We start from the raw sequence: 27,812 nt of genomic DNA, 5'->3' as shown, positions 1-27,812 counted from the left end.
GTAGTTGAATACGAAAGGTGTTTGGTTCAGTGCGGAAAAAACCTGAACAGCCAGTGTCTGGAGCCTCTGTCTGGGGTCAGCCCCTGCACCGGGCATTGCACATCTCTGCCCTTCAAAGAGCTTGGCAGTCTGGTAGGGAGGGTGACGGAGGGACAAACACAGCTACAGTTCGGTGTGCCGTGTGCCACTGTAAGCAGGGCGTGTGCAGCACGGGGAAGTGAAGGGGAGGAGGGAGTCATGAAGACTTCCCAAAAGAGCATTCCGGGAGGATCCAAGGGGAGGGGATTTCCAAGGACAAGATCTGCACGTGACAGTATGAAGGCCTGGAATGATATTTAGTGTGCCGTGGCACCAAGCAGCACGAGGGATGTGGAGGTGGACTCAGCCGCAGGGCCGGGCCACGGAGAACGTTCTGTATCAGGCTAAGGAAGCGGAACATTCTTTGGAGGTGTGGGTGCCCTCCAGCTAAAGACCACCAGGAACATACCTGTAGTTAAACAAGCTGGGTTTATGACTCATTGTTGGGAGGGAGGCAGAGCATTAAAGGATTGGGGCTTTGGTTGGAAGATTTGCTGAGGGACCAAGGATTTGCTCTAGACTGAAAGCTGTCAGGGAGTGGGGACAATTCTATGACCGGCTGTTTGAATAAATTTAATCCAGATGGAGGTAATGCCAGAGCAAGACTACAGCTGTAACTGGTGGAAGTGTAACAACCACTCATGTGAGCCAGGAGAGGGGGAAGTATGCTATTCTGTGGTTTGCATAGTGACCTTGTTTTCTTCTTCCTTGAAAAAATTATGAAGTGATCTTGTTCTGCCTTACTTCATCCTGGTCGCAGAGAGACCTGGTTTGACCTCCGGGCTCTGAGAGATATGAAGACCCTCAAAACAGCTCAGAGAGTTGTTGTCAGAACCCATAAGTATCCAATCACCCGTGTGAGGGGCAACAAGGGTCCATTCAACTTTGAGCCTCTATTCGCAGCGGGTGGGGGTGTCGTGCCATGGGTGGGATGGGCTGTGATTGGTGGGTGCAGACTGTGATGGACAGGTGTGGGAGAGGTGAGTCTAAGCATAGGTGACAAGTGGGAGGTAGGTAAACAGGAAGTCCTGGGGTTAGAGGCAGGGTAGGGCTGGGGTTCACCTCAGTGAGGTGAGGCTGCACACTCATTCCCCTTCCGTCTGTGCCACTCACGAGTGGCTTTGGACACATTTCTCAGGATCTTCGTGTCTATATCTGTACAATGGGGAGAAAAAATAACTCTGGTTTTAGTCGCTTCGCAGAGCCTTTGGGCACTCAGATATCCCCAAAGTTTGTGATCCATATGTCTCTGGCCTGGGCCCCCTCAAATCCCTCCCTGTGGACCCTGCTTTCTCTGCTCTTGGCACATTGGTCTCTGCAAGACTCTTCATGTCTTACTCTGCCTTGCTCTTGCCTCATTCAGCTTCAGAGCCTGAATTCCCCCTGGCCAATCCTGGGGGTGACCGTAGGACTTGAAATTCTATATCCAAACCCAGATCCACTTGTTCCCACTGGCTTTGTTTACTGAGCTCTGCAAGGGTCAGCGCGTCCTAAGTACACAATGAAGGGTAGGCAGTCTGCGTCCCTGTTCTCTGGACTGAAAGGGGCCCTCCAATGACATGCACCATGACATTTTCTGAGCAACATCATTATACATCCCACAGTAGCATCCATCATCACTGACTAATCGACTCTGTGTGGGTTACCGACGCCTACCGTTGCATCAGTAACCTTGCCTGCCTCTCTCCGATTCAGGTTTGGATCCCTTACCTGGCCACTCCAGGATCTTCTCCAGGATGAGCCCAGATGACTCACGTTACTGCCCTAAAACGCCACAGAAAACGTATCGTTCTTCCTTCCTAGTGTGCTAAATCTGATTATAACCTGCAGATGGCCACTTGTGGCTGCGAGCGGTCTAGAATGCACTGAAAGATTCGTTGCACTAAATCGGGGTTGTCAGGTGGACTGCCGGAGGGAATTCTTGTTGCAGACACAAGTTGTGTTCCGTCTGCTGTAGCCTTGTGGCGGCCTTCAGGTCGCTGCTGGGAACCAAATCTATTAATCAGTGTGCACCGGCCCCACGTGCGCGGCTCGGCCCCAGCGCCTTGGAGGTGCCGTGTGTGTCTTCATCCCTCACCTGCCTCACAGTGTCTGGCATAATATGCCCTTGATAATCGAGTCTTTTTTTATGTTTTCATTCTAATGTGAAATTCTTTGTTTAAAAAAAGAATCACAGATAGACAGCACCTCCTCTGGCCCCTAGATGAGAGTCCTGAGGCCCAGAGAGGGGCAGTGGTATCTCCCAGGTCACCCAGCAAGAGTTGGCGAGAGACTTGGACGTGAACCCGGGATCCTGCCTCCCACTCAGGACTCCGGTCTCCTTTGTGTTTTTCTTGGCACTTCCTGTCCATGAAGGACGGGGGCAAATTCCATTTGGGCTTTATTCTACTGTTTTACAGTCTCTTCTGAGTAATAAGGTTGGCTTGTTTAATAAGTTCAGCAGCGTCAAAGTAGGTCAGGGATTTTATTTCTCTGCATGGGCCATTAGCATTCTTAAGCGAGAGCACATTTTTTTTTTTTTCAACTGAGAAAATCTCCGCTGTGTGGATGAGACACTCCGCGTCTACCCATTTCCTCAGCTCTGCCAGATCCTTTGATACCGTGAAGCCTCAGTGATGGGGCCTCCCAGCCCGCAGGCTTCTCGGCGGGAGGGCACAGGGCGGACCACGAGCTCCGCAGGGACCCTGGGAGCTGCAGCGCCCGTGCAGCAGGGCCAGAAGGGCAACGTGACTTCTGTGCCTTCGCAAACTGGCCATCACATTGAAACGAGGTTTGTGTTGTTTGGTCAGAGCTAATTCTATGAAACACCCCAAACGCTAGTTTCGAGAGGGATGTACACTCTGTCAAGATATCTCTCAAATCACTTGTGACTTAAGTGCCTTCCAGAATCTCTCATCTGGTGGCCAAGCTGGTGGCAAAGGAATTGGGGGCTGGGCCCTCGCTGTTGTTCGTCCGGGAGAGGACCAGGACGTGGCGGGGAGCTGCGGAGGAGGAGGAGGGTGACATGACACCTCGTCTATTTAAGGCTGCTCCTGAGGATGCTATCAATTTTATATTTTAGCAATGACCTGAATTGTTTCATAGGCTCACTGCTTTTTCATTTGCCTTTAACTTAAATGATGTTGGTATCGTAGTTGGAAAAAATGGTCTCTATTCAAAATTCCATGTAAGGCACTGTGCTTGGCTCAGTGAGGGGTGCAAGTGTGTTTGACTGCTGTCCCCACCATGCCATGGCTGTTGTGGGAGGGAGACATGGGTGTCAATGAGCACCACCGCGCCACTGTCCCCACAGGCCACGGCTGTTGTGGGGGAGGAAGACGCGTGTCCATGGGCACCACCGTACAGACTGTAACAGGACAGTCGTGGGCTGCAGAGGCCTCTGGCAGAATTTTTCACTCCATCCGTCTTTTCTGCGCCCCCTTCCCGGTTCCTTTTCCTTATCTATTCTCCTATTTAATACTTTTGCTTTTAAAAAGGCACACACTTTCCTTGATCTTTCTGATGAAAATTCCTATTATTGTATTCACTATGATGAAAGGAAGCCTGACAGGCGTCCATTACAAGCTAAAGTGTGTCTTTGACTCTTAGGATACTTGGTAGGTCAGCACGCACTGGTGTGCACCTGACTGAACACCATGTGCCACAGCATGACCAACATTCTGGAGCGTTTCAGGGAGGCAGGGCAGGTGTTAGCAGGGCCTTGAAGGAAAGAGCTGTTTGAGCACGTGCAGGGCAACCATACCTGTTTCATACGTGATTCAGTGCAAATATATGTGTGGGTGTCTCAGTGCACAAGAGTTTTGTGGGCGTGTAGAGTAAGAGGCAGCCCCTTGGCACTGTGCTTTGTAGTGCTCTTTAGGTGGTTTGCCAGGGAAACCTCTTGAGACTGGATTTCCTCACCGTCATCCCCCTTCATGGCCTGGCCTTTTGGCCATTACCATGATGGCAGTGTGAAGATTCTCGGGTTAAGCCACACAGGGCTGTCTGTAAGCATTAGGACCCCTTCCTGTATCACTAAGCCAGGAGGAGGCAGACGGGTGAGGAAGGCCATTCATTTGTCCATCCCTGCATTCATTCATGCGTGCATTCCCTGCGGCCTCGGTGCTGGAATGAGAGACAGACAGACAGACAGCATGACTAGCAAAAGAGCTGGTGGCTGCGGAATTATCCAGAGGCCATGCGTATTAGCAGTTCTCAAACTCGGCTGCACATTGGGAAAAAAATGGGGGGTTTAGGAGAAATACCGACTTTAGGTCTCACCGCAGAGATATTTATTAAATTGGTCAGGGTTAAGAGCTCAACATCAGGAGCTTTATAACCTCTCCACGTGATGTCCGCTAGGTTTAAGAGCCACTGGGAAGCCACTAGGGATTGCGTTTAAAGAGTGGAACAGCTTTACACAAAGGGCCTTTAGTGAAAGCAGCACTTGGCACTGTGCGCGGAACGGGCTTCGCGGTGAGGCCAGTTCAGCCCGCTCAAAGGGCCCCTGGGAGCGTCAAGCCTGCGCAGTTTTCACAGGGAGCTTCCCGTTTCCCAGAGGAGCTCAGCTTTTGCTTCTCATCTGCAAAGGAACTGTTTACTTTTGAGTTGCCCCGGAGACCCCGACACCTTCTCACATCAGCCTTCCAGGCAGAACGTGGACAGTTTGGGGTCAGTCTTGAGTCCATCCCTGCCTCCATTGGGGTTGCCTGCAAGGAGCACATAATCCAGGTTACATTTCCTTCCTTTAGGGGAATCAAAGGTACGAGAGGCAATCCAGGGGGCTGTTTGAAGAGGCTGTAAAGGCCTCCACGCTGTGAAGAGCTGGGTAGGAATGACGCCCTGAGAGATCAATTCCTTTAAAAAATCTTAATGCCTTGGGAAAATTGCTGCATTCAACCTGTTTGTCCTGTGGTATATGTGGCTTTAATCAGATTGCTTTCCGGATTAAGGCCTAGATGAGGTTCGAGGCAAGATTTTTTAAAACTTGGTTATTACTTATGTGTGTTTTTCCTCAGTGAGGAATGAGGGCAATTTCACGGAGGCCATCAGCGCGCCTCTGAAGCAGGGCGAGCTTTCACGTTCGCGTCTCCTTTTATTGCATATGTGACTACAAAGGAGAGTCTGAACCATTTTTCTCTATTTTATGCCACCCCGTCAAGAAGTGCCGAGGCGGATGGCAGGGCCGGCTTCTATCACTAAATGATGCTCCACCTGCTCGCATGTTTGTCTGCGTCGTACCTCGGTGTACGCCCCTCTGGGCTGCCCCACAGTGTGTTCGTCTCACACGCAGTCCCCTCCATCCAGGTCTTGCTGACACTTTCTTCATCACTTCTTTTCATCTGAAGTATTTTGCAAAAGGAACGCCTTCATACGTATGGCTACGCGTGCGCTGTACAGAAGGAACACGTAAAATGGCCAGATGGTAATGCCTTTGTTTGCTTACCATTGCAAAATGAAACACTGGGGTTACCAAGGTTCAAGTGCAGTTTTCAGTGCACTGAAGTGTCTCCTTTGAGGGCGTCCTTCAATGAGTAGGATGCCTCCTTTTATTTTTTATCTCAAATAGATCCAGCCATGCCTTCTGTGGTCTTTTGCCTGGTTGTAAGCCTCACCTTCAAAGGTGGTTTTGAAACCAATCTTAAAGGAAGCTTCAAGCATTGAGTGTGTGTGTGTGTGTGTGTGCGCGCGTGCCTGTGTGCCTGTGTGCCTATGTGCATTTTATTGGGCCTCTTTATATTAACTCCTAGCCAGACTTTTCTCTTTTTAGTTACAAAAGTGTCTGGTGATATACCTTCAAAATTTCAGTTATATATGTAATGTATTCATCATCTATGATGACATAAAAATGAGCCCCGAGTATAGTGGCTTAAACCAGCAAGCACTGATATCTGGTAGGTGTGGATTAGGAACCTGGTGCAGCATAACTGGAGGTTCTGGCTTGGGGTCTCTCACAGGACCCTGTCCCCTTGAGGCTTGACTGAGGGAGGGTCTGCCTCAGGGCCTCCTTAGCTGTTGGCTGAAGGCAGCATTTCATTGCAATGTGTGCCCCTCCTTAAGACTACTCACAATGAGGCAGAGAGAGCAGGGGCAGGAGGAAGAGAGGAGAGAGGGGGGAGAAGAGAGAAGAGAGGAGAGGGAGAAGGGAGGAGGAGAGGAAGAGAGAAAGAGGGAGAAACAGTGTAAGGAAAGGAGAGGGAAAAGAGGGAGGGGATGGAGGAGGAAAGGGAGGGGAGGAGCGAGGGGAGAGGGAGTAGGGGGGAAGAAGAGGGGAAGGGCGATGGACAGATAGACTGGGAGAGAGGAGGAGGGAGAGGGCAAGTAAGATGGTCACCTCTGTGTGACTGCTCGCAGAAGGCACATCATCACGTCACTGTGGCCATGCTCTGTTAGAAGGGAGCCAGGAGGTCCAGCCTGCTCTCAAAGGGTCAAGGTTACACAGTTCAATTAGAAAATGGGCAAAAGTTATGAGCAGATGTTTCACTGAAGAAGATATACAGATGGCAAATAAGCCCATGAAAAGACATTCAATATCATTAGTCACTAGGGTAGTAGAAATTAAAACCACAATGACACATCACTATAGACTCTTTAGAATGGCTAAAAAAAATGCTGCCAAATGCTGGCAAAGAGGCAGAGGAACTGGATCAGTCTCACAATGATGGCGGGAATGTATCAATAAAATGGTATAGCTATTCTGGAAGGCGGTTCCAAATTCCATATGACCTAGCAATAGCAATCCTGAATATTTATTCCAGAGCAAGAACTTATATTCACTCAAAAACCTCTCCCATCATGATTGTTCTGAGCAGCTTTATTTGAAATTACTAAAAGCTGGAAACAGCCCAGATGTCCTTCAGCAGGTGGATGGGTAAACAAACTGGAGTGCATGGATGACATGGAGTGCCACTCAGCAGTGACAAGGGACAACTATGGTTATTCACAACAACCAGGTTTTATCAATAGGAATAATGCTGAGTGAACATACCCAATCCCAAAAGATTACATATTGCCATTTTTTAATGTCAAAATTTAAAAATGTGCTGTGCACCTTAACGTATGCAATGATTATGTCAATTATTTCTCAATAAAAATGGAAAAATATTAAATAATAGAAATGGAGACTAGATTGGTGGTTCCCAGGTGTTAAAGCTGGCTGCAGTGATGGAGTGAGGAGGTGGATGTGGTTATAAAAGAGCAATGTGAGGGATCCACGTGGTTGGCGGAAAGGTTCTGTGTCTTGACCAATGTCCATATCCTGGTTGGGATACTGTATGAAAGCTTTGCACAAAGATATCATTGGGGAAGCTGGGTAAACGATACCCAGGACCTCTCTCTACTATTGCTTACAACTAGAATATATTTATAATTATCTCAAAATAAAAATTTAATTCAAAAGAATTAACACTTCCTTGAAATGACAAACTGAGTTCTCAACCCCATCTGGTGGGCCATTTCTATTCAAGGCCTCTGAAACCCCTGGGTTTCCTAATAACATCCAACTACCAATTCTTGCCATCCCTCTCTATTTATCAAAATATTCATCACTCCAAACCTTTCAGGCAAAAGTCAGAGTGGCTGACAGCAGAACAGAATTCTTCTGATTTTGTTTTGACTTATTCTTTTGGAAAATATTCATGAAGCATTTTTATGTGCCAAGGATGAAGGCAGGTGCTATGAATAAGATGGTGAGAAATCTAGAAGTGGTCACTGTCCTCGTGGTGCTTAGAGTCTAGTGGGAAAGACCAGCATAAACAATCATACTAAATATAAGTGCTATAAGGAAGAATATCTGGGCACAAGGGGGAAGTCATGGCAGGCTTCCTTGAGGAAGTGAGGTTTGAGCTGAGATATGACAAGTGAACTAGGTGAAGAGGGAGAAAGAGGAAGCAATGTGTGCAAAGGCCCTGAGGTAGAAAGTAACACAGTAGGAATATTTGAATAGAAACTTGCATGTCTGGAGCCTGAGCAGTGGGGGGCAATGGCAGGAGATGAGGCTGAATATGTAGACAGGAACCACGTCATTCATGGTGCCTGAGGCCATAGGATGGAATGTAGTTGTTACTTTGGGCAGATTGGTTGGGCTACAGGATGGAAAATGGATCTGAATAGGGAAGAAATGGAAGCAAGGTTAGAAGGTTTATGCATATGGTACAAATGGATGATTTAAAACTCTTTTTTCTTTCAGTTAATTGAAATCTAATATATAATACAGTAAAGTACATTGGCTTTGATATATTCACTACTTTTTGATTTTCATCATAATTTGAGATTCTTTGGGATTTTTCTTCATATACAATTAGGCAGTCTGGGAATAATGAAAGCTTTCTTTCTTACCAATTCTTATATCTTTTATTTCTTTTTCTTGCTGCATTGCACTGGCTACAACACCCAGTAGAATTGGGAAAATCAAGGGAAAGCATTCAGTATTTTGCCATTAATTACGATGTGAGACTCATGTTTTAGATACCTCTTACCAGACTAGAGAGCTTGCCTTGTGTTTCTAGCTTGCTAAGGGTTCTATCATGAATAGATATTGACTTTCATCAAATGCTTCCTTGGCATCTCTTGAGACTATTAGATGATTTTTATCTTTTAGTCTGTCAGTACGATGAGTTATACTGATTAATTTTCTAAAAGTAAACTGATCTTGTAGTCCTGGAAGAAAGCCAAGTTGGCCATGATCAATTATTCATTTTATATATCACTGGGTTTGGTTTGCTAATATAATGTGTAGTATACTTATCTCTATGTTTATGAGAGAGATGGGCCCAAAGTGTATTTTCCTGTGACATCTTTTTAAGGTCTTGGTGTGACAGTTATCTTGGGCTTGTAAAATGAGTTTGGAAATATCTCTTGTATTCTATGAAATAATTTGTGTAAATGTGGTATTTCCTTGAAACATTTTATGCATGCAAAAACTCAAGCTTTTTTTATTTTATGTTTTCTAGTAGCATTCTTTCCAAAGGAAGATGTTTTATCTAAAACTCTGTCGTTTTGTGGATTCTTTTGGAAGTCGCTATGTATTTCTTTGGGTTCCCTCTGCCTGAAATATGTGATTAAGTCCCTAGAAATAGCTAGGATAGTGCCCGAAATGTGACAGCCACTCAGGGAATTTGCTTTCTCCTGTCTCCTTATATCCTCCACCTGCTTTAGGGGCCTGTAGTGGGCACCACCCAGAAGCCATTAGCGCTGTTCTCAGAGCCCAGTGTGCACCTGCCCAAGTCAGAGTTGTGGCCTCGGGGGATGGGGGCGGTGGTCTATGGCCTATGAGACCTTGCAGCCTTCTATGGTTTCAAAGTCCTTTTCTAAGGAGCTGCTATTCAGTCTTCCTAATTCTCTTCCTGCTGAATGTCACAGAGCCCAGAGGCAACCCTAGGGGGACTGGGGGCCTGTGGCAGAGGCTTACTTCTCGGTTCCTTTGCATAAAGGGGGCAGTCACTTCCTAAACTCTCCCCACAGACTGATCAGGCTGTTATGGAAAAGCCCCTTGATCCATCTGGACACCCTTTCCTGACACCTCAGAGCAGTCTATACTTCTAGCCACTTCCAGCCATTTCACCAGCTTAGAGACTAATTATGTACCTCCCCTACCCTGCATTACAGATATGCCAGGAGAGAAATCTGCAAAATAACAATATCTCTAAAGCCCCAGCCCCCTTCATTCTCTCTCTCACGGTGACTGGTAGCGTAGCAACTGACGAAGCTGCCCAGACTCAGGTCGCCCTGAGTAGCATATTTTTTCCCTCCCTCCCACCGTCCCCCTTTTCTTCTACCCTCACTTCTCTCAGATGTGTTCTGTTAAGACGGCTGCCATGTTTTCCTCCTGGTACTTGTTGAGTGTGAGTTAACCATCCCAGGGGGAGACTGGCGGCTTCCTCATGCATAACGCTGAAATTGATTTCATCACATCTGCTACAGGAGCCCGAGATGCTGAGTACAGATCACCGGAGGCTGGAGAAGCTGGGTCGAGTGGCCCATTCATAGAGAGGGTGATGAGGTGGGAGGGGAAGATAACTCACATTTATACAGGGCCTGTTGGGTTCCAGGCATTTACATTTGGGCTTCATTCACAAGGACCCAGTGAGATATGACTCATCAGCCTGGTTTTATACATGGGGAAACTGAGGCTCAGGGGAATTACACACCTTGCCCGAAACTACACAATTCAGTCATAGGGGTTCGAAGCCCAACTCTATCTGTCTGACCTGGTGATATCATGCACTTTCAAAACACCACACTGCCCTTCCTAAATGGAAATGAATTTGAAAATGCAAGAGATGTAGTTTGGAGCATTGGGCACGGAGGAGCCAGTACAATGCCCTGGGATGCTGGGCAGGGAAGTGGAAGCGGACGCCCACTTATGTGGACTAGACAAGCATTGTGGGGGGCCAAGAAAGACCGAGGCTCCACAGCGTGTACATGTGGGGAACTCAGCCAGGCTGCTGAAGCCTAGCTTTCTACTCATACTGGTCCCGTCTCCCTACTGCTACATCTCATCAAAGACCAAGTCCTACCCAGTCTCCTGGTCTCTGTGACTCTGCCTCTCTGGCCCCAGGGCCATTGCCTTGGTCCGGACATCCATCATCTCTCCCCTCAGTACTGGATATGACTCTCCCTGACTCTAGTCTCTCTCCTTTCAACCCGTTCTTCAACCTGAACTCAGAGGAGGTGGCCAGAAAGAACATGTGCCTGCGTCACGTTGCTTGGAAAGCCTCGGGATGCCCCGCAGGAAGACTGCTGATCTGGTTCCTGGTGACCTCTCCGATGGCCTTTGTGCTGTTTTTCCCACTCTCGTCTGTGTTTCAGCAGCCTGTGCCATTCCGGAGTGAGCCAGTGTGTCCTTGTCTCTGAAGGCTCCCTCCTCGCCAGGTGCCCGGTGGACTCGCCTCTCCTGGTGTAATTTCCCCAGAAAGCCTCCCTCAGCTCCTCCAGCTGATCTCCTCCATGTATTCGTTTCCGGGGGCTGCTATAGCTACCCCAGACAGTGGCTTAAAACAGCACACTTTTACTATCATACAAATGTGGAAGTCAGAGTCAAAAATGGGTCACAGGGCTGCATTCTTCTGGCTCTAGGGGACAGTCTGTTCCCTTGCCTTTTGCAGTTTCTAGGGGCCACCTGCATTTCTTGCTCATGGCCTCTTTGTCCATGTTCAACGACAGTAGTGCCACATCTCTCAATCCCCCTCTGACTACAGTCCTTTTGCCTTCTTCTTGCATTTATAAGGATCCTTGTGATGACATTGGGCCCACGTGGATATTCCAGGATCCTCTTGCCACTCAAGATTGTTGATCATATTTTCAAAGTGCCTTTTGCTATACAAAGTTCTGGGAATGAGGACATGGACATCTTTTGGGGCCATTCTTCTGCAGGCCACATGCCTCTGTGTGTCCACAGGATCCTGGTTCTGCCACGCTCCAGCCTTTTTTATCCTGGAGATTATTCATTTCTGCATCTGTTGCACTCCCCAGTCTCTTAGGTTCCTCCAAGGGAGAGACAGTTAAATTTACTTTGATTCACTATCTTCAGAAGATAGAATCAGCCCTCAGTAATTATTTGTTGAACAAAAGAGCGTATCTCTCTGGCTGCCATTTACCTGCCTTACTCTCTGGCTGGCCAGACATGTGGGAACGTCGGGACAGTTCAGTGCGTTACTTAAAATCACTAGAGCAAGACTGCCAGGTATGCAGAGTTGCCATGTCCTAGCCACTTGACCTTGGGCAAGTTACTCAACTTCTGTGCCTTAGTTTCCTCCCATGCAAATTGAAGATCATTATAATGTCTTCCTGTTATCACTCAGGGTCCAGGAAAGAAACCCCAAACCTTAAGAGCAATTTCAAGCAAAGAGCTTTTGTTGAAGGGAATTATACAAATGTTGGCAGTTTGTCAGAGCAAAGGTGGGGGGGCACTAAAGTAGCAGGCGTTGCGGGAAGCATCTGCTGCACCTGGGGTCAGGGTAACACAAGGGAAGAGATGGGGGTCTGGAGGAGGTGCCTGTAGGGCTGATGCTGGGCCTCTGCAACAGGAGGTCCCACACCAGTAAGGGGGCCTGGCCTAGCTTTTGTTAGTACCTCTGGAAAGATGCTGAGTGAAGGGTTCTGTGAGGATCAGAAGAAATTAAAGCCTGGAGCATAGCCATCTCTGTTGCTGGAGTGATGCTGAAAGGACCTTGAAGCAGGAAGAAGGCAGCTCCTGTACTCTTCCAGCTTCTATTCTCCACGTAGAGCCCCCACTGGCACGACTGAACCGAAGCTGACCAAGGGAGCCCAGAAGTCCCAGACCAGGATCGTATGAACCTACAGGACTTGAAGGAAAATAACCAGTACACTCCTTTAGTTTCCTCATCTGTGAAATGGAAACTATAATAGTACTTACCTTGAAGCATGAAAGGAGGGATAAATGAGTTTATGTCGGTAAGTCCTGGGGTAGAGCCAGGCACATAGCTCGCCCTTGCCCTGTGGGACTATCAACAGCTCCCCCCATCATGTGGGAGCACAGACTTGGATATCTCTGGAACTCAGAGATCCAAACTGGTAAGCCATGGGCTCCTTCTACCCAATTCTCTGTAGCCAGGCTGCTGGGCCCAGGTGGGGCCAGGGAGGCTAAGGGGCCTGAGCATGGGCCTGTGCTTTTCTGGAACAAGAAGCTTCCTCATGGCCTCTGATGCTGAAGGTTTAGAATCCTGGCTCTCCGAGGCCCCTCTCTGGGAGAGATCGAGTCTTGACTCATACTTTCTTAGGGCTCTTGATTAGCCCACAAGGTAAGAAAGGCTCTTCTAGAAGGATCACTTTGCTCTTAATGTTGTGAAGTGGCCCAAGCAAAGAGTGATCTTGAAAATGTTGAGGTGCAGGGGGAGAGAAAGGAATCAGGAGCAGACAGAGAGCTGCAGATCATGCAGACTCTCCTGGAACTCCGCCATTGAATTACGCGTTTTTACATGACGTCCGTGGTAGCGATGTGACTGTGCTAAGTAGACTGAGGCTGAGCACTTCAACGTGTTTTCCTGTGAAAGAGCCGGCAGCAGTCCCCACGGGCATTGCTGTGGCCCCTCATTATCCTGACGCAGGAAGGGGCAGTGCCTTTAATGGGATCTTCGTGTCTCTCTAGTGGGCCCAAAAGGGAGGCCCAGCTAAGTCTCCCACTGACGGCTGCTTGGCCCAATGACTGTCGGTTGGAAGGAAGGATGAAGAGATGAAGATAATGGTAGCTAGCATGGCGCACTTGTTATGTGGTAGGGCTCTTCTAAGGGCATTGAGCATAATACAGTATTCCCTCACTTATTGCAGGTGTTACGTTCTAGACTCCCTCTCCCCACCGCCACCGCAGTAGGTGAAGATCCACGAAGTAGGAACCTTACATTTATTTTAGTATTTATATATATTTTAAGGCTTTATAAACCCTTCCCACACACTTATAAACCATTCTCAGTCCCTTATTAACCTTTCCCACTCCCTTATTAACCTTTTCCACACTTTTATAAACACTACTTATGTTCTTAAACATGTTCTACACTCTTAAACCTACATAACTTTAACAACATACACATACTGTACTGCAAAGTCCCGTGATATAGCAAAATACCCGCAATAAATAATTAAATATAATATTTTAAAAAATCCTGTGATACAGTCAGGCCGTGAAAGGTGAACTGCGATATAGAGAGGGACTACTGTACCTTATTTGATCTTCATTGCAACCCCCATTTACAGATAAGGAAACTGAGGTACAAAGAAGTTAAGCAGCTTTCCCTGGTTTGCATAATATCTTAGTTTGGCTGCCTCCTAAACAGACCCCGAGACACAGCTTTGCAAGAACTTTATTGGGAACTTGAAGGGAACCCTGGTAGAGATAAGAATGTAATAATGGAGTGGCAGCCCTGGTGGAACCTGGTGCTCTATCCCACTAGAGATGCTCCAAAGGACTGAGTAAACCAAGCCCACTGCATCATCGGCACCCACGAAAACTGAGTATATAATTGCCAATGCTCATCCCTCACTGGGAAAGAATTGTTCCTGCAAGTGGTAGCGCCCAGGCCTGGCCAGTCTGCCCTACAGTGGGGCCATCACACATGGATGGTGATAGAAAGCCACCAGGCAGGGATATGTAGATGTTGAGAGTAGAAAGTCATCAGTGCGGGGAGGTATTAACCACCATAAGTACAAGTGACCTCCAGGACAGGTCAAGGGAAGGTGAGCTGGTGGCACCAGCACCTGCTGCATATGGCTAAAAGGTGGCTGAGCTGGGATTCACATGTGAGCCTTCACTACTGTTCTATGTATGAGAGAGATTAAAATGTGATGAGGATGGGAGAGGAACAGACGCCATGCCACAGAAGGAAATGGCTTAGAATCCTAAGAATTAGCAATATGTATGCCAGAAGAGAGAAGGAATAAAAGCGTTCACAGCCTGCATCCTCAAGGGTGCAAGGGCTGCCACAGTGGGCAGGGAAGACCTCCCAGAGTGCTGTGACTTCAGGGTCAAAGCCCCCTGTGCTGGGGCCACAGGCACAAATGGCTTGGTCTGTGCCCTTGGGACAAAGCCATCATCAGGTAACCTACATATAACGTGCAAGTTCTGTGCTGAATGTGTGTCCAGCATGAACCGAGGAGGGTGCTGTCCACTACAGAGGATGCTGTCAGTGCCTGGCCCGAGTCCCCTTTACCAGGTGGTGCGCCCAGCCCCTTGGTGCCATGCGTGTTGGCTGCTGAAGGCTCTTCATAGCTGCCCCTTGGACTGGATTGAATAATGTTTCCCCGAAATTTACATTCTTCCTGGAACCTCAGAATGTGACTCTGTTGGAAATAGGCAGGTCTCTGCAGATATAATTTACATTCAAATGGAATCCAGTGTGATTGGAGCCCTTCTAAGAAGAGACACAGGCACCTGGGAGAAGGCCTTGTGATGGCAGAGGCAGAGACTGAGCGATGCATCTATAAGCCAGGAAAGATAAACACCAGGAGCCAGAAGAGGCGAGGGAGGTTCTTCCCTTGAACCTTGGGAGGGAACATGTCACAGCTGACACCTTGGTTTCAGATTTCTTGCCTCTGGAGCTGTGAGAAAATAAGTTTCTGTTGCTCTAAGCCACCCAGATTATGGTACTTAGCTGTAGATGTCCTAGGAAACTAATAGAAGGGACAATGACTGTACCCCTAGAGCAGTCCATATCCAATTAATGACACAGGGGCACAAATGGCCGACCCTTTTACCCCAATGGGGGACCATGAGGTGGCACATTTTGTGCTCCAGGACACCTGTGGGAACAGCCTGACCCAGTCTGTAGCCCACACCGCCCCCTTCTTGACCCTTCTCCTGTCCTGCCTCCTTCTAAGAACTCTTCCCCAGCCATCACTTGCACAGAATCCTTGCCTCATGCTCTGTTTCTTGGGACCCTGGGCTAAGACACTCACAAAGCACAGAGACACTGCCTTGAGGTGAGAGCCAACTCTTGGAGGGTGAGGAAAGGTGAGCCCCCTGGAGGAGGGGAAGGGCGATCTGGTGGAGAGAGCAGCATAAGCAGGTGTACCTGCACTACTTGTGTGTCATGTGTGTGTCCAGGTGTGGGTGGGGAGAGCTTAGTGGCCAGTGGAGAGAAGCCAGCCCTCAGCAGTGTGTCATGACACCTGGTGGACAGCAAGTGGAGGGAGACCTCTGGTTTATATTTCATACTACCTTCTCACTATTAAAACTCTTCACCAGTTGTGTGGACAATAGCGAGTGTGCTCTTTACCCTTGGGGGTCTTCTGGCTGAGTCAGAGCCACATGTTGGGGATCTCTGCACTGGGCAGGTAGAGCTCAGTGACCTCCTCTGTCTGCCACATGTGTGATTCTGTGACTGTTGACTGTAGTCACTGCTGCCGGGTTAACAACTACCAGTTATCCGATCTGGCTTCTCCTACTGACCGAGACCACTCCTCTGTGGCCTCGGATGAATCACTTGGTCTTCCCCTACTGTGGGAATATTATTAGCACAAGGCAGTATGAGCTAGCGCTGCTCTGGTATCTTCCTAAGTCGAATCCTTGTTCCTTTTCTTACTAGCCTTAAAATCGTGAGCCATCAATTCCTTTAAGCTTCTGGGTTTTTTAATTAAGTTATGAAATGAGACTGGTAATAGCACCTGCCTGGAAGAGTTGGCCAGGATTCAGTAAGGTAATGCCTGAAGTCCTTGGGTCAGTGCCCGGCACACTGGTAGTCCTTGGTGATCCCTAGCACTTCCCTCCTGCCATCTTCACAGACCATGGGGCTGAAATACAAACATACTTTTTATGTCGATACCCGCAGCATAAAAGGGGTCCATGCAGTACTGAGGAATGAGTGCAGACTTAGAGGACACCTGGCTTTGAACCTATCTGCTGACTGGCTAGGTGAGATTAGGCAGGTTACCTAAAGCAGCTGAGCCTTGGTGTCCTCATCCATGAAATGGGAGTGATACTGTCAGCTTTGTTGGGGTCCCTGGAGGGAGAAAGATGAGGAAACAGGTAAATCGCTCTGAAATACTAGTGGCTTTGTTGAGAGGACTATTTGGAAGGCAAGCCTCCAGTTGGGGTGGGGGGCCTCTGAGCAGCAACAGAGCAGCCAAGACCTCTCTGTCCTTGTGAGGAGGCCATGGGTGGGCACTGGATGAGCACGTGGACACAGTTCTGGTTCTGGGTTCCTGCTACCTGGTACTGGGGACCTGGGCAGATGAGAGAGGAAATTGATTGTTAAATATTCCCAGTGATGGAGGCCACAGAATGCCGACAAAGGTCCCGCCCAGTGGTAAAAGCTCTACATAGAGGCAGACCTTACTTAAAATGCTTACTTTCAAATAAACAAGGAATGTGGATTTATTAGAGCACATTTGTAGGAGAACAAAGAAGAAAAGAAAAGGAAAAAAAAAGAAAACGGCACTCATTACTCACAACTCTAAAGAAAGCATCACCATTTTGGGGTATTTATGTCTAGTTGTTTTAATAGGCATAAGTAGGTGGGGTTTTTGTCATTTATTTTAATATAGTTAAAATTTAATTTGTGTACCTGTGGATGGTCTTGTCTGAGGGAGAAACTATTCCAAAGAACTATTTGCATCTATTTTCAAAATTATTGCCAAAGCTAGGGTTAAGCACTCAAAATGAACTTGCTTATTATTAAACATACTCTGAATTCCATAGGGAGGAGAGGCATGAAGTTCTCTCTGCTTTTACAGTTTGGGTTATGTCTGCAACTCAATCTGGCAGGAGGTGATGCTTCTTTTCTAGACCCTCATCTGAGAAAGAAGGGTCTTGTGGTAGTAGACTTCCCATAGGACCAATCTGTTTAATATCTCAATTTCTCGTTCCTAGATATCATGATTTAGAGTCATGCCAGGGTGGACTGGGGTATATCTTAAAGTAATTTTTTCTGTAAAGGAAGCTCAAGTGGACAGCATGTTTCCTATATTCTTCAGACTCTGAAAGTGTCTTTCATTGGCATTGCAACTTAGTGGCTGTAAAATTCAGGGGACATAAAACGTCCTCTTAAAACCTGGTGTGTGTGCTGTATCGTTGTGCTTGGGAGTGCAAGACCCCTGGGAAGACAAACGTGGCCCTGATCCTGACTCTTTGAATTTCTAATTGTTTGACACTGGGAGAGTTACCTAATCTGCCTCTCTCTCTTATTTTCAAAAACATGTGAATCATAATGGTATCTAGCCCTAGAGTTGCTGTGAAGATTAAATGAGTTAATATTTTAAGGCATAAGAAGAGTGACAGATGCATAAGAATTTGCAGTGTTTATTAGCTGCCACTGTTGTCATTTATATTATTACGGTTGTCATCCTCACCGTCCTATCCCAGGGTTTCAGATTGCAGCAATGAAGTCTGAGAACTGATTTTTGAGTCATTTCATTTTGATACAGAGCTGTTTTTTTGTCTAGATCCTTGTGGGTATTTTCCTTTAAGTCTTGTATTTCAAAATATTGCCAGTATGTGCTTAAGTTTGAGTCTCATCATTGATTTTGTCTGGAACTCACTGTGCTCTTCATAGTCTACAAACTCAGAACTTCATTTATTTCAAAGACATTTTTTAGCCATGTCTTTGATTATTGCTCTGTTGCCAGTTGTTTGAGATCTCCTCCCTGAACACTTCTAATTCTTAGTAGCGTGGATGTCCGTTTACTGTTCTCTATAACATTCCCCTTCTAGCTTCGTCTGTTTCTGTATTGCTACCCTAACATCTTATTTGGGGAAAACTTCCAACATGTTCTCTATGTATTTAAGTAAAATATCAAATATTTATCGGGCATTAACTGTGTGTTAGGTTAGGTCACAAAGACTAATTTTGGTAGGTACCTACTGGTTAATTGGATGCTGTACAGCGAGTCCTCTGTATTCACAGGTTTTGTGTAGGTGAATTCAACCAACCAGTCAACCAACCACCCCCCCAACCTTACATTGTTGCTGACATGTATCATGTAGTTCGGCCTACAGTGGTTATATGTGTACTGAATATGTACAGGCTTTTTTCTTGTCATTATTCTCTAAACAGTAAAGTATAACATAGCGTTCTCATCATATTAGATATTATAAATAATCTAGAGATGATTTAAAGTATACGGGAGGATGTGCAGAGGTTGTATGCAAATACTACACCGTTTTACATGAGGGACTTGAACATCCACAGATTTTGGTATTCACGGGGGTCCTGGAATCAATCCCCCACGGATAGCAAGGGACGAGTGTATCTACTGATTGTGTCTTCTGCTCAGGGACCTCGTGGGCCCACCCCAGAGAAGAAAGAGAAGGTGGGGTCTACGGTGGGATAACTCCCACCAGGGTAGAGTCAGTGAGCATATCCACATAGAATCCCTATAGTCTCTGGCAGAAAACTCAGATACCTTTAAAATTTGAATTCTAAAACAGTCATTCATTCCAAAGATGAAAAACTTGAGAATCACAAAGGTCAAGTGTTCCGTCCAGGGTCACCCAGCTGGCTCGTGGTGAAGCCAGGGAAAAAGAAAAAAAGACTCAGACCCCGGCCCCAAGCCAGTTCCCTCTCTGCCTTTTGATCCTCAGTTCATAATTTTATGAAGCAGGGTTGCATGCCAATCAGGAGAATATCTAATCAGCAGGATGCTTCTGAACATCTACTCTGTGCTAAGTCCTCACACAACTGAGTTGTCATGAAGCAGAACTGGGGGTGGCGGGGGGAGGGCATAGTTGGATTAAGAGTGAAGGGAAAGACATTCCATTGGGGGGGAAATTGCATGTGCAAAAGTCTGGCGGTGGGAATGATGAAATGGTGTATGGGCATGTGTGTACATGGGTGGGTGGGGTGGGGCACGGCTGTTCCTGCAGACCCCGTGGGTCAGAAAATAGCAGTGCAGTTAGAAAGGCGGCCAGGTAGGGTCAGGAGGCTGGTGGACAGTGTGGGAGGCCAGGTTATAGCCACCTTAAACCTATCAAGGCTCACTTCTCATCTTAGTAACATTCGTTTTTTCTCAAAACATTTGATTTCTGTCTGGAGCAGACAGCGCATCGGCGCCAAGCCTGTTCTCCGGCTATTTGAAGCACTTTTGCTCTCTGTAGGAATTTCTGGGGAGTCAAACTGTTACAAGAGCTCACAGCAGGGAAAAGAAAGACAGAATTGGTCTGGAGATTGCTGCCCGAGGACGAGGCAGAATTACAGTAAGGGTCACCTCACCACCTCCGTGTTGAAGGAGAGCCTCGGCAGGTAGCGGGTGTTGCTGCCCAGGATGGCTCATGGAGCCTTGTCCCGAAGGCTTTGATGGCTGGCTAGAGGGGCCAGTACCATCTCTCAATGTGGACCTCAGCTCCCTGGAGGCCAGGCTTCCTCCCTCTTGATTTGGTTCCAAATTTTGTGAGCTGAGAGTGCCATCAAATGTCAAACAATTATTCTTAGCTTTGCACAGTTCAGAGATATGATAGAGAATTAAAGGCTTATTCCCCCAAATATTCTGCAGTTCAGTTCCCGGTAAGGTGTAGTGACATCTTTCCTACCTGCTGGGTCACAGATTAGCCATATTTGTGTGTGTTTCTTTTCCTTAGTCTTTTTTTTTTTTTTAAGGTATCATTTTCACACAGCAAAATATCTATATTTTAAGTGTGTGGTTTGATGAGTCTTACACAACTCTAGTTTACCCCTGGCTGGTTTGGCTCAGTGGATTGAGCGTCGGCCTGAGAGCTAAGTGTCGCTGGTTCGATCTTCCAGTCAGGGCACATCAGAGAAGGAAAACTCTGACTCCAAAAAACCTCCACTGCCTTGCGGCATACCTCTTCAGGGGAAAGGCTAAGGGAGTAAACCCCGACAGAAAATCCGGAGCCGGAGTCCCTAAGGCGGTTTGACGTTGTAGTCAACACCGGCAACTCCTGCGGCACACCTGAATCCAAGCTGTATTGACTCCGTCTTTCCCTTGGACCCTTCAGCTGCGAAGAGAGGGGGGGTCTGCTGCATGGGCAACAGCAGACCCTCCATATCACCCTGCCCAGGCTCTGTAGCTTCAGCTTCACTGGAGAGGACACTCCAGCGTCATCGCAAGATGTCGATTCAATACGGGAGGAGACAGATACCGTGTCACTCCCGAGTCGGACTGCACAACCATTCTTGGCGGTGCAGATAGACTCTTAAGAAGCTACACCATCGTCTCTCGAGACGGACGGCTGCCGACGACACAACTCTAGTCAAGTTACAGAAAATTTTAACACCCCAGAAACTTTTCTCATGCCCCCTTCCAGGCAATCACCGCATCAGAGGTAACCCTTTTCTCATTATTATTAATACTTTATCACCCAAATGAATATGTAGCATATTCCAGTCACCCGGAGAGTTCTCTCATGCCTCACCTTCGTCAGTACCTGCTTCCATAAGTAACTGTAATTCAGACTTCTATCACCTTAGATCAACTTTGCTTGTTCTTGAACTTTTCATATGGATGGAACCATCAAGCATTCTTTTTACACACTATAGTTTTCTTTTGCTATCCATCTATATTGTGTGGCAGCTGTTTGTTTCTTCTTCCGTGCTGTGTAGTATTCTGTTTTGTGGCTGTGCATCCGGTTGATTCCTAAGTACCCCCCTAGGCCTGGCTTGTTCTCTGATTTCATTGTCTTCAACAGGTTCTGAATCAGATAGTTTTCTCCTTACGCCTCTCTCAGTCCTTGAGTGAAAGCTAGAGCTCCTGGCCACCAGCACTGTGTCTGTTTTGTTCACTGCTGTATTCTCAGTGCCTAGGACAGAATGTGACATATAGCAGGTACTCAATGTTTATATAGTGAATAAGTGAACAAGTGTTCAGACACATAGTTTTATTTTTCTATTCTGGCCCCATGTGTACTTTTCCAAGCAACTCAGAACTACAGGCTCTCAGGACCATCTCTTTGCCCACAGACTTCCATGAATTCCTGGGCCCACAGATCACACTCAGGCTCTCTCTGTAAGAGCTTTCCTAACCTCTAGACCAGATTAGGCCCCTTTACAGGCCTCGTGTCTGTCTCTGTCACCCCCATCATGACCCTCATGGCACTTTATTGTCACGGCTGTATTAGTTGGCTGACATACCTTCTGATTCCTTGGGCGCCAATAGCCTGTATTTATTTTCACCACTAAATTCCACACTTAGCACTCTGGCATATGAGAAGCACAGGGTACATACTAAATAGGATTTCTATCATAGGGAGTTTCTCTCTGCCAGATTGTTCACCTCAAGACCCCAGCAATTAGGCAAAGTCCTTTATGAAGAGAAAAGTGGATTTGAACACATGACCGCTGCTAAGGATTGAATGTTTATGTCCCTCCCCTCCCCCAAATTCATCTGCTGAGTTTCTAACCTACACCCCCCCCCCAATGTGATTGTATTAGGAGGTGGTGACTTTGGAAGGTGATTACGTATAGATACAGTTAAGGAGGGGGGGTGGAACCCTCCTTATGGGATGAATGCTCTTATTAGAAGAGGAAGAGACTGGAGAGCTCCTTCTTTCTGCCATGGGAGGACACAGTAAGAAGCCAGCACCTTGACCTTGGACTTCCCAGCCTCCAGAACTGTGAGCAGTGTCTGTTGTTCAGTCCACCCAGTCTGTGGTATATTGTACTGGCAACCCACGCTACTGAGACATCCTCCATGGAAGATTTCTACTTAGGTTATAACATTTCATGGGCAGGTCTTGTCTTTATCCTTTAAATATCTTAGCTGAAATATTAATCTATAAATTTGTTCAGTGGGTCAGGGTCACGGGAAGCTAGACATTGACTTGGAGTTGACCTATGGAAATCCTAGTATGTTCGTTTTCACCCAAATGTTTGGGAACCTGGGGGCCTGGAGTACTAGATCTGTGACCTCTACATCAAGTTCCGTTCACTTACATGGTTGTACTCCCCCTCTCTAGCCCTACAACAAAGGGTGACTTTGGGGTCCCAGAGATGTGTAAGCTATCACAGGCATGTGGTCTGTCTTCCTTTATTTTCAACCTAGACTCTTCAGGGCTTTATGTGTGGGCTTCACAGGGTTCATGGGTTTCTGAGATGGTGCACAAAACTCTAGGTAATGTGCTTATGTGCATTTTCCTGGGAAGAGAGTCTGGGATTTCTCACCAGGTTTTTATAAGGACCTGTGCATCCCCGAAGTTCAGAGCTATGGGTGTCAAGGTCCTTTAATGACCCCTCTAGTTCATTACGGAAATAGCTCAACTACATGTGTAGGAAGGGTGGGCAGGAATGCTGCCTGAGCCCTGAGTGCTCATGCCCTACCTCCACCCTCTGACTTTACAGGTCGGGAGCCCTCCCTGGGCCTCAGTTTCCTTTCTGATAACTCTGATGGTTGCATTAGATGGCTTCACCGGTTTCTTGTGCTGTCTGCTTGAATAGTTCATTGTAGCTAGAGAGGAGAGCTGACCCAAATCAGCATGGGCTTCCTGTGCATTTTGTAAAAAGGTGGTTTCTACCTCAAAAAATTAATTGTGTGTCTTACCCCAGCTTCTAGCTCTTTGAGCTGCTAGTACATGTGACTTCTAAAGAATGCCAATGATAATCAGTGGATTATTAAAGAAAAGAAAAGACAGAACAATCATCCGATGGCTTTTTGGTGCCAGGTACAGAAAACACTGATGTCTTCTTGGTATTCTTGAGGGATCAGAGGGAGAGATAACTGTGTTGGCTCGTTTGCACATGGCCATGTGAACCAGTAAGTCATCTGAGATGGTGACATTTCTATACTCATGGGAGCATTTGTAGCTATACTTGCACCGACCATCAGAAATATGCAAAAAGAGACTCGCCATTGAAAAGATTAATACTTTATTTTCTTTCTGGTGGTCAGCAATTTACTGCTAATGCTTCAAACAGGAGAGCAAAAACCATGGTGCCAGTTGGTGGACGAGGGCTTAATGTGGCCGCTTGCTCCAGGCCCAAAGCATTGAAGTCAGCTGCTCCTACTTCTGTCCGGGGCCAGTCAATGAGTAATTATATTAAGGAGTTGGGCAAGGTGATCACAGAGCTACAAATATCACCCTTGGGGCCTCACTGGAGACTGATGTGAACTCTGGAGAGTTGATAATGGTGATCAAAGGCTCTGTATATTTAAAATACACAAAGGAAGAGCCCAGAAATAATCTGCCTGCCAACTTAACTTCTCTACCTGAAACAAATTATCCAAAAATCAATTTGCAAACACCTTTGAGATAACAAGGCCTTGAGTAATAACCTCCATGGCTTTGTAAAGAAGAGCATCTAGCTTGACTAATCTGCTTAATTTCCTTCTCTGGCCAAATGGCAGGCTGTAATAGAGGCAATCTGAAGCTGTCCCTTAAGATTTGCTCAGAGTCACACTGAGAAAATATTGTCCACCTCTGTTTCAGAGCAATTATTCTGTTTGTGGAGAATCTTTGTTGCTAGGTAATTAATGAGAAAGAAAACATTGAATGAGTTTTTATCTATTCAGAAGCTCTCACTTGAGATCCAAACTGAAACTCATGCCTGCCTCAGCCACCCGAATAATGCAGAAGGTCTCTAAAAGTTCCTGAACACATTTATATTGTACTCCACCTCCCAAATCTCCCTGCCCTCCTCTTCCCAATTCTGCTCACAGAGTCATTCACTTGCTCATACCCCTTGACAGACAATCCCACTCCTGGAAGTTGGTCCTCAGAAAATATGAGACAAGCAGGACTGGAGTCATTGCAGCATTATTTACCATAGCAAACCTTGGGCCAACTCATGTGCACATCGGCTGGAGACTAGTTTGTGCGATTATGTGATGGATTATTCTGTAGCTATTAAAGACAGTGATGGTAAGATCCATGTAGTATGTAAGCAAAGCCCTTAGAATATAATAAGTGAAGGAAAAACAAATGTACATTGTATCTATGTGCTACTGGAACCCCATGGAAAAAGTTAATGCATGTGACTAGGAATTGGAATGGAACATGGAGAAATAAAAAAGGCTATTATGTTGGGTGATAGGGAAAGGAACATATTTCCTCTTGCTTTTCACTTTCTTTATTGTTGTTCCACTGCTATTTTTTTTTCAACAAATAAAAAAATATATCCACTTTGATTTTTACAAAATGGGTATCATGAGGTAAACAACCTCCCAAAGGGAGAGCTGGTCTTGGGAGACATGCAGTTGCTGGTTCCGTCCTGCCTAATCCCATGATCTTGGTTAGGTGACCTGGTCACTTGAGTTGTCAGGTTTTTTTCCATCAAAATAGAGGTGCTAATGTCCCAAGAACTACACAAAGTAATGCAAGTAAGATATCTTGGCAAAGAAGTACAAAATAAATGTGGATTTCTACAGCTTTGCCAGTGGGAGGCAACCATAATGCTTTTTGAAACCCTGGCCTATGCGCTGAAGATACAGAACTTAATGGAAGAGGGGCAGCCACAGGTAGCAAATGCAATACAACTTGGCATAGCTGTACCCTTGACCCTTGACTCCCGCAGGGGCCATTGTGGCCGGTAACACTGTCACTGCTGGAGGAACCTGCTACAATTGAGGAAGAAGTGGAATGCTTCCTGGTGCCATCATCCTTTGGCTTCTTCGACCCCAATCACTCTTTGGGAGAATGTCCACTAACAATCTATGCGTTCCTGTAAAAGAAATGTTTGCAGACCTCACCCTGCTGGCGTTTGAACTAAGTTCCACTTCAGTAAAGGCAGGTTCACATTGGAGGGTTGAAGGCAGAATATCAGTGAACCCAGCCAACTTGGCTGGGCTCTGGGAAAACCCATTTTCTCACAATTGCCTTCTCGCTTCCGTTTCTTTAAATGAAAGAGATACAGTCGGTATTAAATATAGTTACTGAAGAAATACCAATTCAGGTACTTAACGTGTAAAAACATGAAAATTATGGTAAGACACGAATGGGGTTAAAAGAATTTGGGCTGTGTTTTTATGGCTCTGTCTGGAATCCTGTCCCTTTTCCTCACTTGCCGGAACTCCGTTCTGCGGACCACGTGAGCCTTACATTCTTTTCTGATGGTTTGTCTTTCAGAGCCCCCCACGCCCATCGCGCCCCCGGAGCTGCTGGCGGTGGGGGCCACATACCTGTGGATCAAGCCCAATGCCAACTCCATCATCGGGGATGGCCCCATCATCCTGAAGGAGGTGGAGTACCGCACCACCACCGGCACCTGGGCTGAGACCCACATAGTTGACTCTCCCAACTATAAGCTGTGGCATCTGGACCCCGATGTGGAGTATGAGATACGGGTTCTACTCACAAGGCCAGGAGAGGGGGGCACAGGCCCCCCAGGGCCTCCGCTCACCACCAGGACCAAGTGTGCAGGTAAGAGCCTCCTTCCTGACTTCATTTGGAGAGGCGGGGCAGTTGCTGCGAGGGATCCTCTTGGCTTTCTGCAACAGTTGTCCCTAAACTTCCTTGATGTGAGTGTGCATCCTGTTGTGCAGAAAAGCAGTCCGAGTGCTGGTCCCGGCCTGAGAGGACCTTCTGGCTTTGGAGGCATCTCTGCAGACCTCTTGGCTCTGACTATGTCCCCTGAAGGTCTCACTGGGACTTGATCTCTGAGTGCTTCTGGCTCCTGCTGTGTATCCAAGGTTTCTGATGTGGCTGTGTCCTTAAGGATTCCTGGGTTGGGCCTATGGCCCTAATGAGGTCTTTGTTTTGACAGTTTCCCTGAGGGTTCCTGGTTCCAGTTCTGTCTTTGGGGGGCTCCTGGCTCTGAACGTGTCTCCCAATGGATTCTGGGGCTGCTTAGTCATGAGAGCCTTCTAGCTCTGTGTCCCTTGGGGACTCCTGGCTCCTACCTAAGAGTCTGGGTTGGGACTGACCCTCCAAGGGTTCTCTGGATTCTCTGTCCCTACAAGCACCTGGCTCAGTGTTCCCTGGGCATCCTTGGTTCCAACTGTTTGTCTGAGGTTCCTGTATGATGCCTAAGAGTTTGCTGGCTGGGACTGTGTCCAGAAGGGCTATTTGGATCCATTATATCCCGGAGGGCTCCAGGTCTCTCTGATGTTTCTAATTAGGAGTGTTGGCCGAGAGTGTGTCTTACTATATCCCTGAGATGTTCTGGATGTGAATGCAACTCAAGAAAATAAAGAGCTCAGTGTTCTTTTTTTGTTTGTTTTTTGCAAATCACATTATTTATATTATCTGATTTTTCACCTCTTTCAATATAAGTAATCCGATCTCATATATACATGAATGAATGGAGACTCATTGTTTTTAAAGGTTTTGTCCAAAGTGGCAAAGTCAGGACTTGCCCCTGACTCGAATGCCCTTGCTTGGTGGCCACACTGGGATGAGTGAACAGAGATGTATGTGCTGTCTGGGAGGTACACACAGTAGGGGTGTTTCACTGGGGCATCAGGGAAGCTGTGGCATAGACTGGTGGTCCAAAGGAAGAAGGTGGGGACATAAAGACCCATCAGCACAATGACCACTGTGGAACAAAAAGCTAAGTAAAATACAGTCAGTTCCACTATACTGTGACAAGCGTGTTCCTAAGAATCACTGCACTATGAAAAGTTATGCAATAAAAACACTGGGCTCATGAGGCCCAACACTCATTCTTCACCAGTGACACATAAAAAGAAAGAAAGAAAGAAAGAAAGAAAGAAAGAAAGAAAGAAAGAAAGAAAGAAAGAAAGAAAGAAAGAAAGAAAGAAAGAAAGAAAAACCTTGTAAAAATGGTGGCACAGTTTTACACCTGTTAATGCCCAAGGTATGCATAAAAATGGCAATATGGTGTGTTATGTTGAAAAGTCCTGACGTTTGCTTGTGGACAAGGTTATCAGAAAGGGTGCAGCCTGTAGGGTGCTGTGACATAGTGAAGGAGGGCTGTCTGAAAGTGATGGAAAGTCACAATGCCAGGGTGGGTGAGTGGGGGTAGCTCCTAACGTGAAGTGAACCGAGGGAGTAGGTAGGCATTGGAGGTGAGCGCTCCGTGTGTTTTCCTGTGCAGCTCAGTTCAACGGGGTGCAGTTTTCGGCCTCACTCGTGTTTCTACAGACAAAATCACACCCTGCGAGTGGGAAATTTGTGTTATGCTCAAAGTGTTTCCTACTATGGCGATTGTGATGGAACGTTCATGTTGTCAAGGCAAGAGTTCCAGAGAAATTGACAATAACCATGCTAAAGTATCTCAGTAGTGTATCTTGGCCCTGTGTAACCCAAAGTTAGTATTTCCATTGCTTGGGAAGATTCCTTTGAACCACTATGATGAGTAGAGATACTGTTTTCTTGATTATTTTCAAAAACGGGGCCTTCGGTAAAATTCCTCATTGAAACCTGATCGTGAAACTTACCACTTTAAAAGGACATGAGATAT

The 27,812-nt window shown here is 46.7% G+C and overlaps 1 protein-coding gene across 12 annotated transcripts in view; it reads left to right on the top strand.

The window, feature by feature from the left end:
* PTPRT (protein tyrosine phosphatase receptor type T) overlaps positions 1 to 27,812 on the top strand; it is a 690,852-nt gene that overhangs the window by 152,276 nt on the left and 510,764 nt on the right. For all 12 annotated transcript variants that reach the window (XM_090286424.1, XM_090286422.1, XM_090286420.1 and 9 more), the window contains exon 6: positions 25,517 to 25,810. In XM_090286424.1, the coding sequence (XP_090142550.1) occupies positions 25,517 to 25,810 (294 nt within the window). The remainder of the gene's footprint in view (positions 1 to 25,516; positions 25,811 to 27,812) is intronic.

This window comes from Furipterus horrens, unplaced genomic scaffold (assembly GCF_987537825.1).
Source record: "Furipterus horrens unplaced genomic scaffold, mFurHor1.1.pri manual_scaffold_8, whole genome shotgun sequence".
NCBI lineage: Eukaryota > Metazoa > Chordata > Mammalia > Chiroptera > Furipteridae > Furipterus > Furipterus horrens.
Note: the sequence above shows the minus strand (reverse complement) of the source record. Positions and strands in the feature narration are given on the sequence as shown.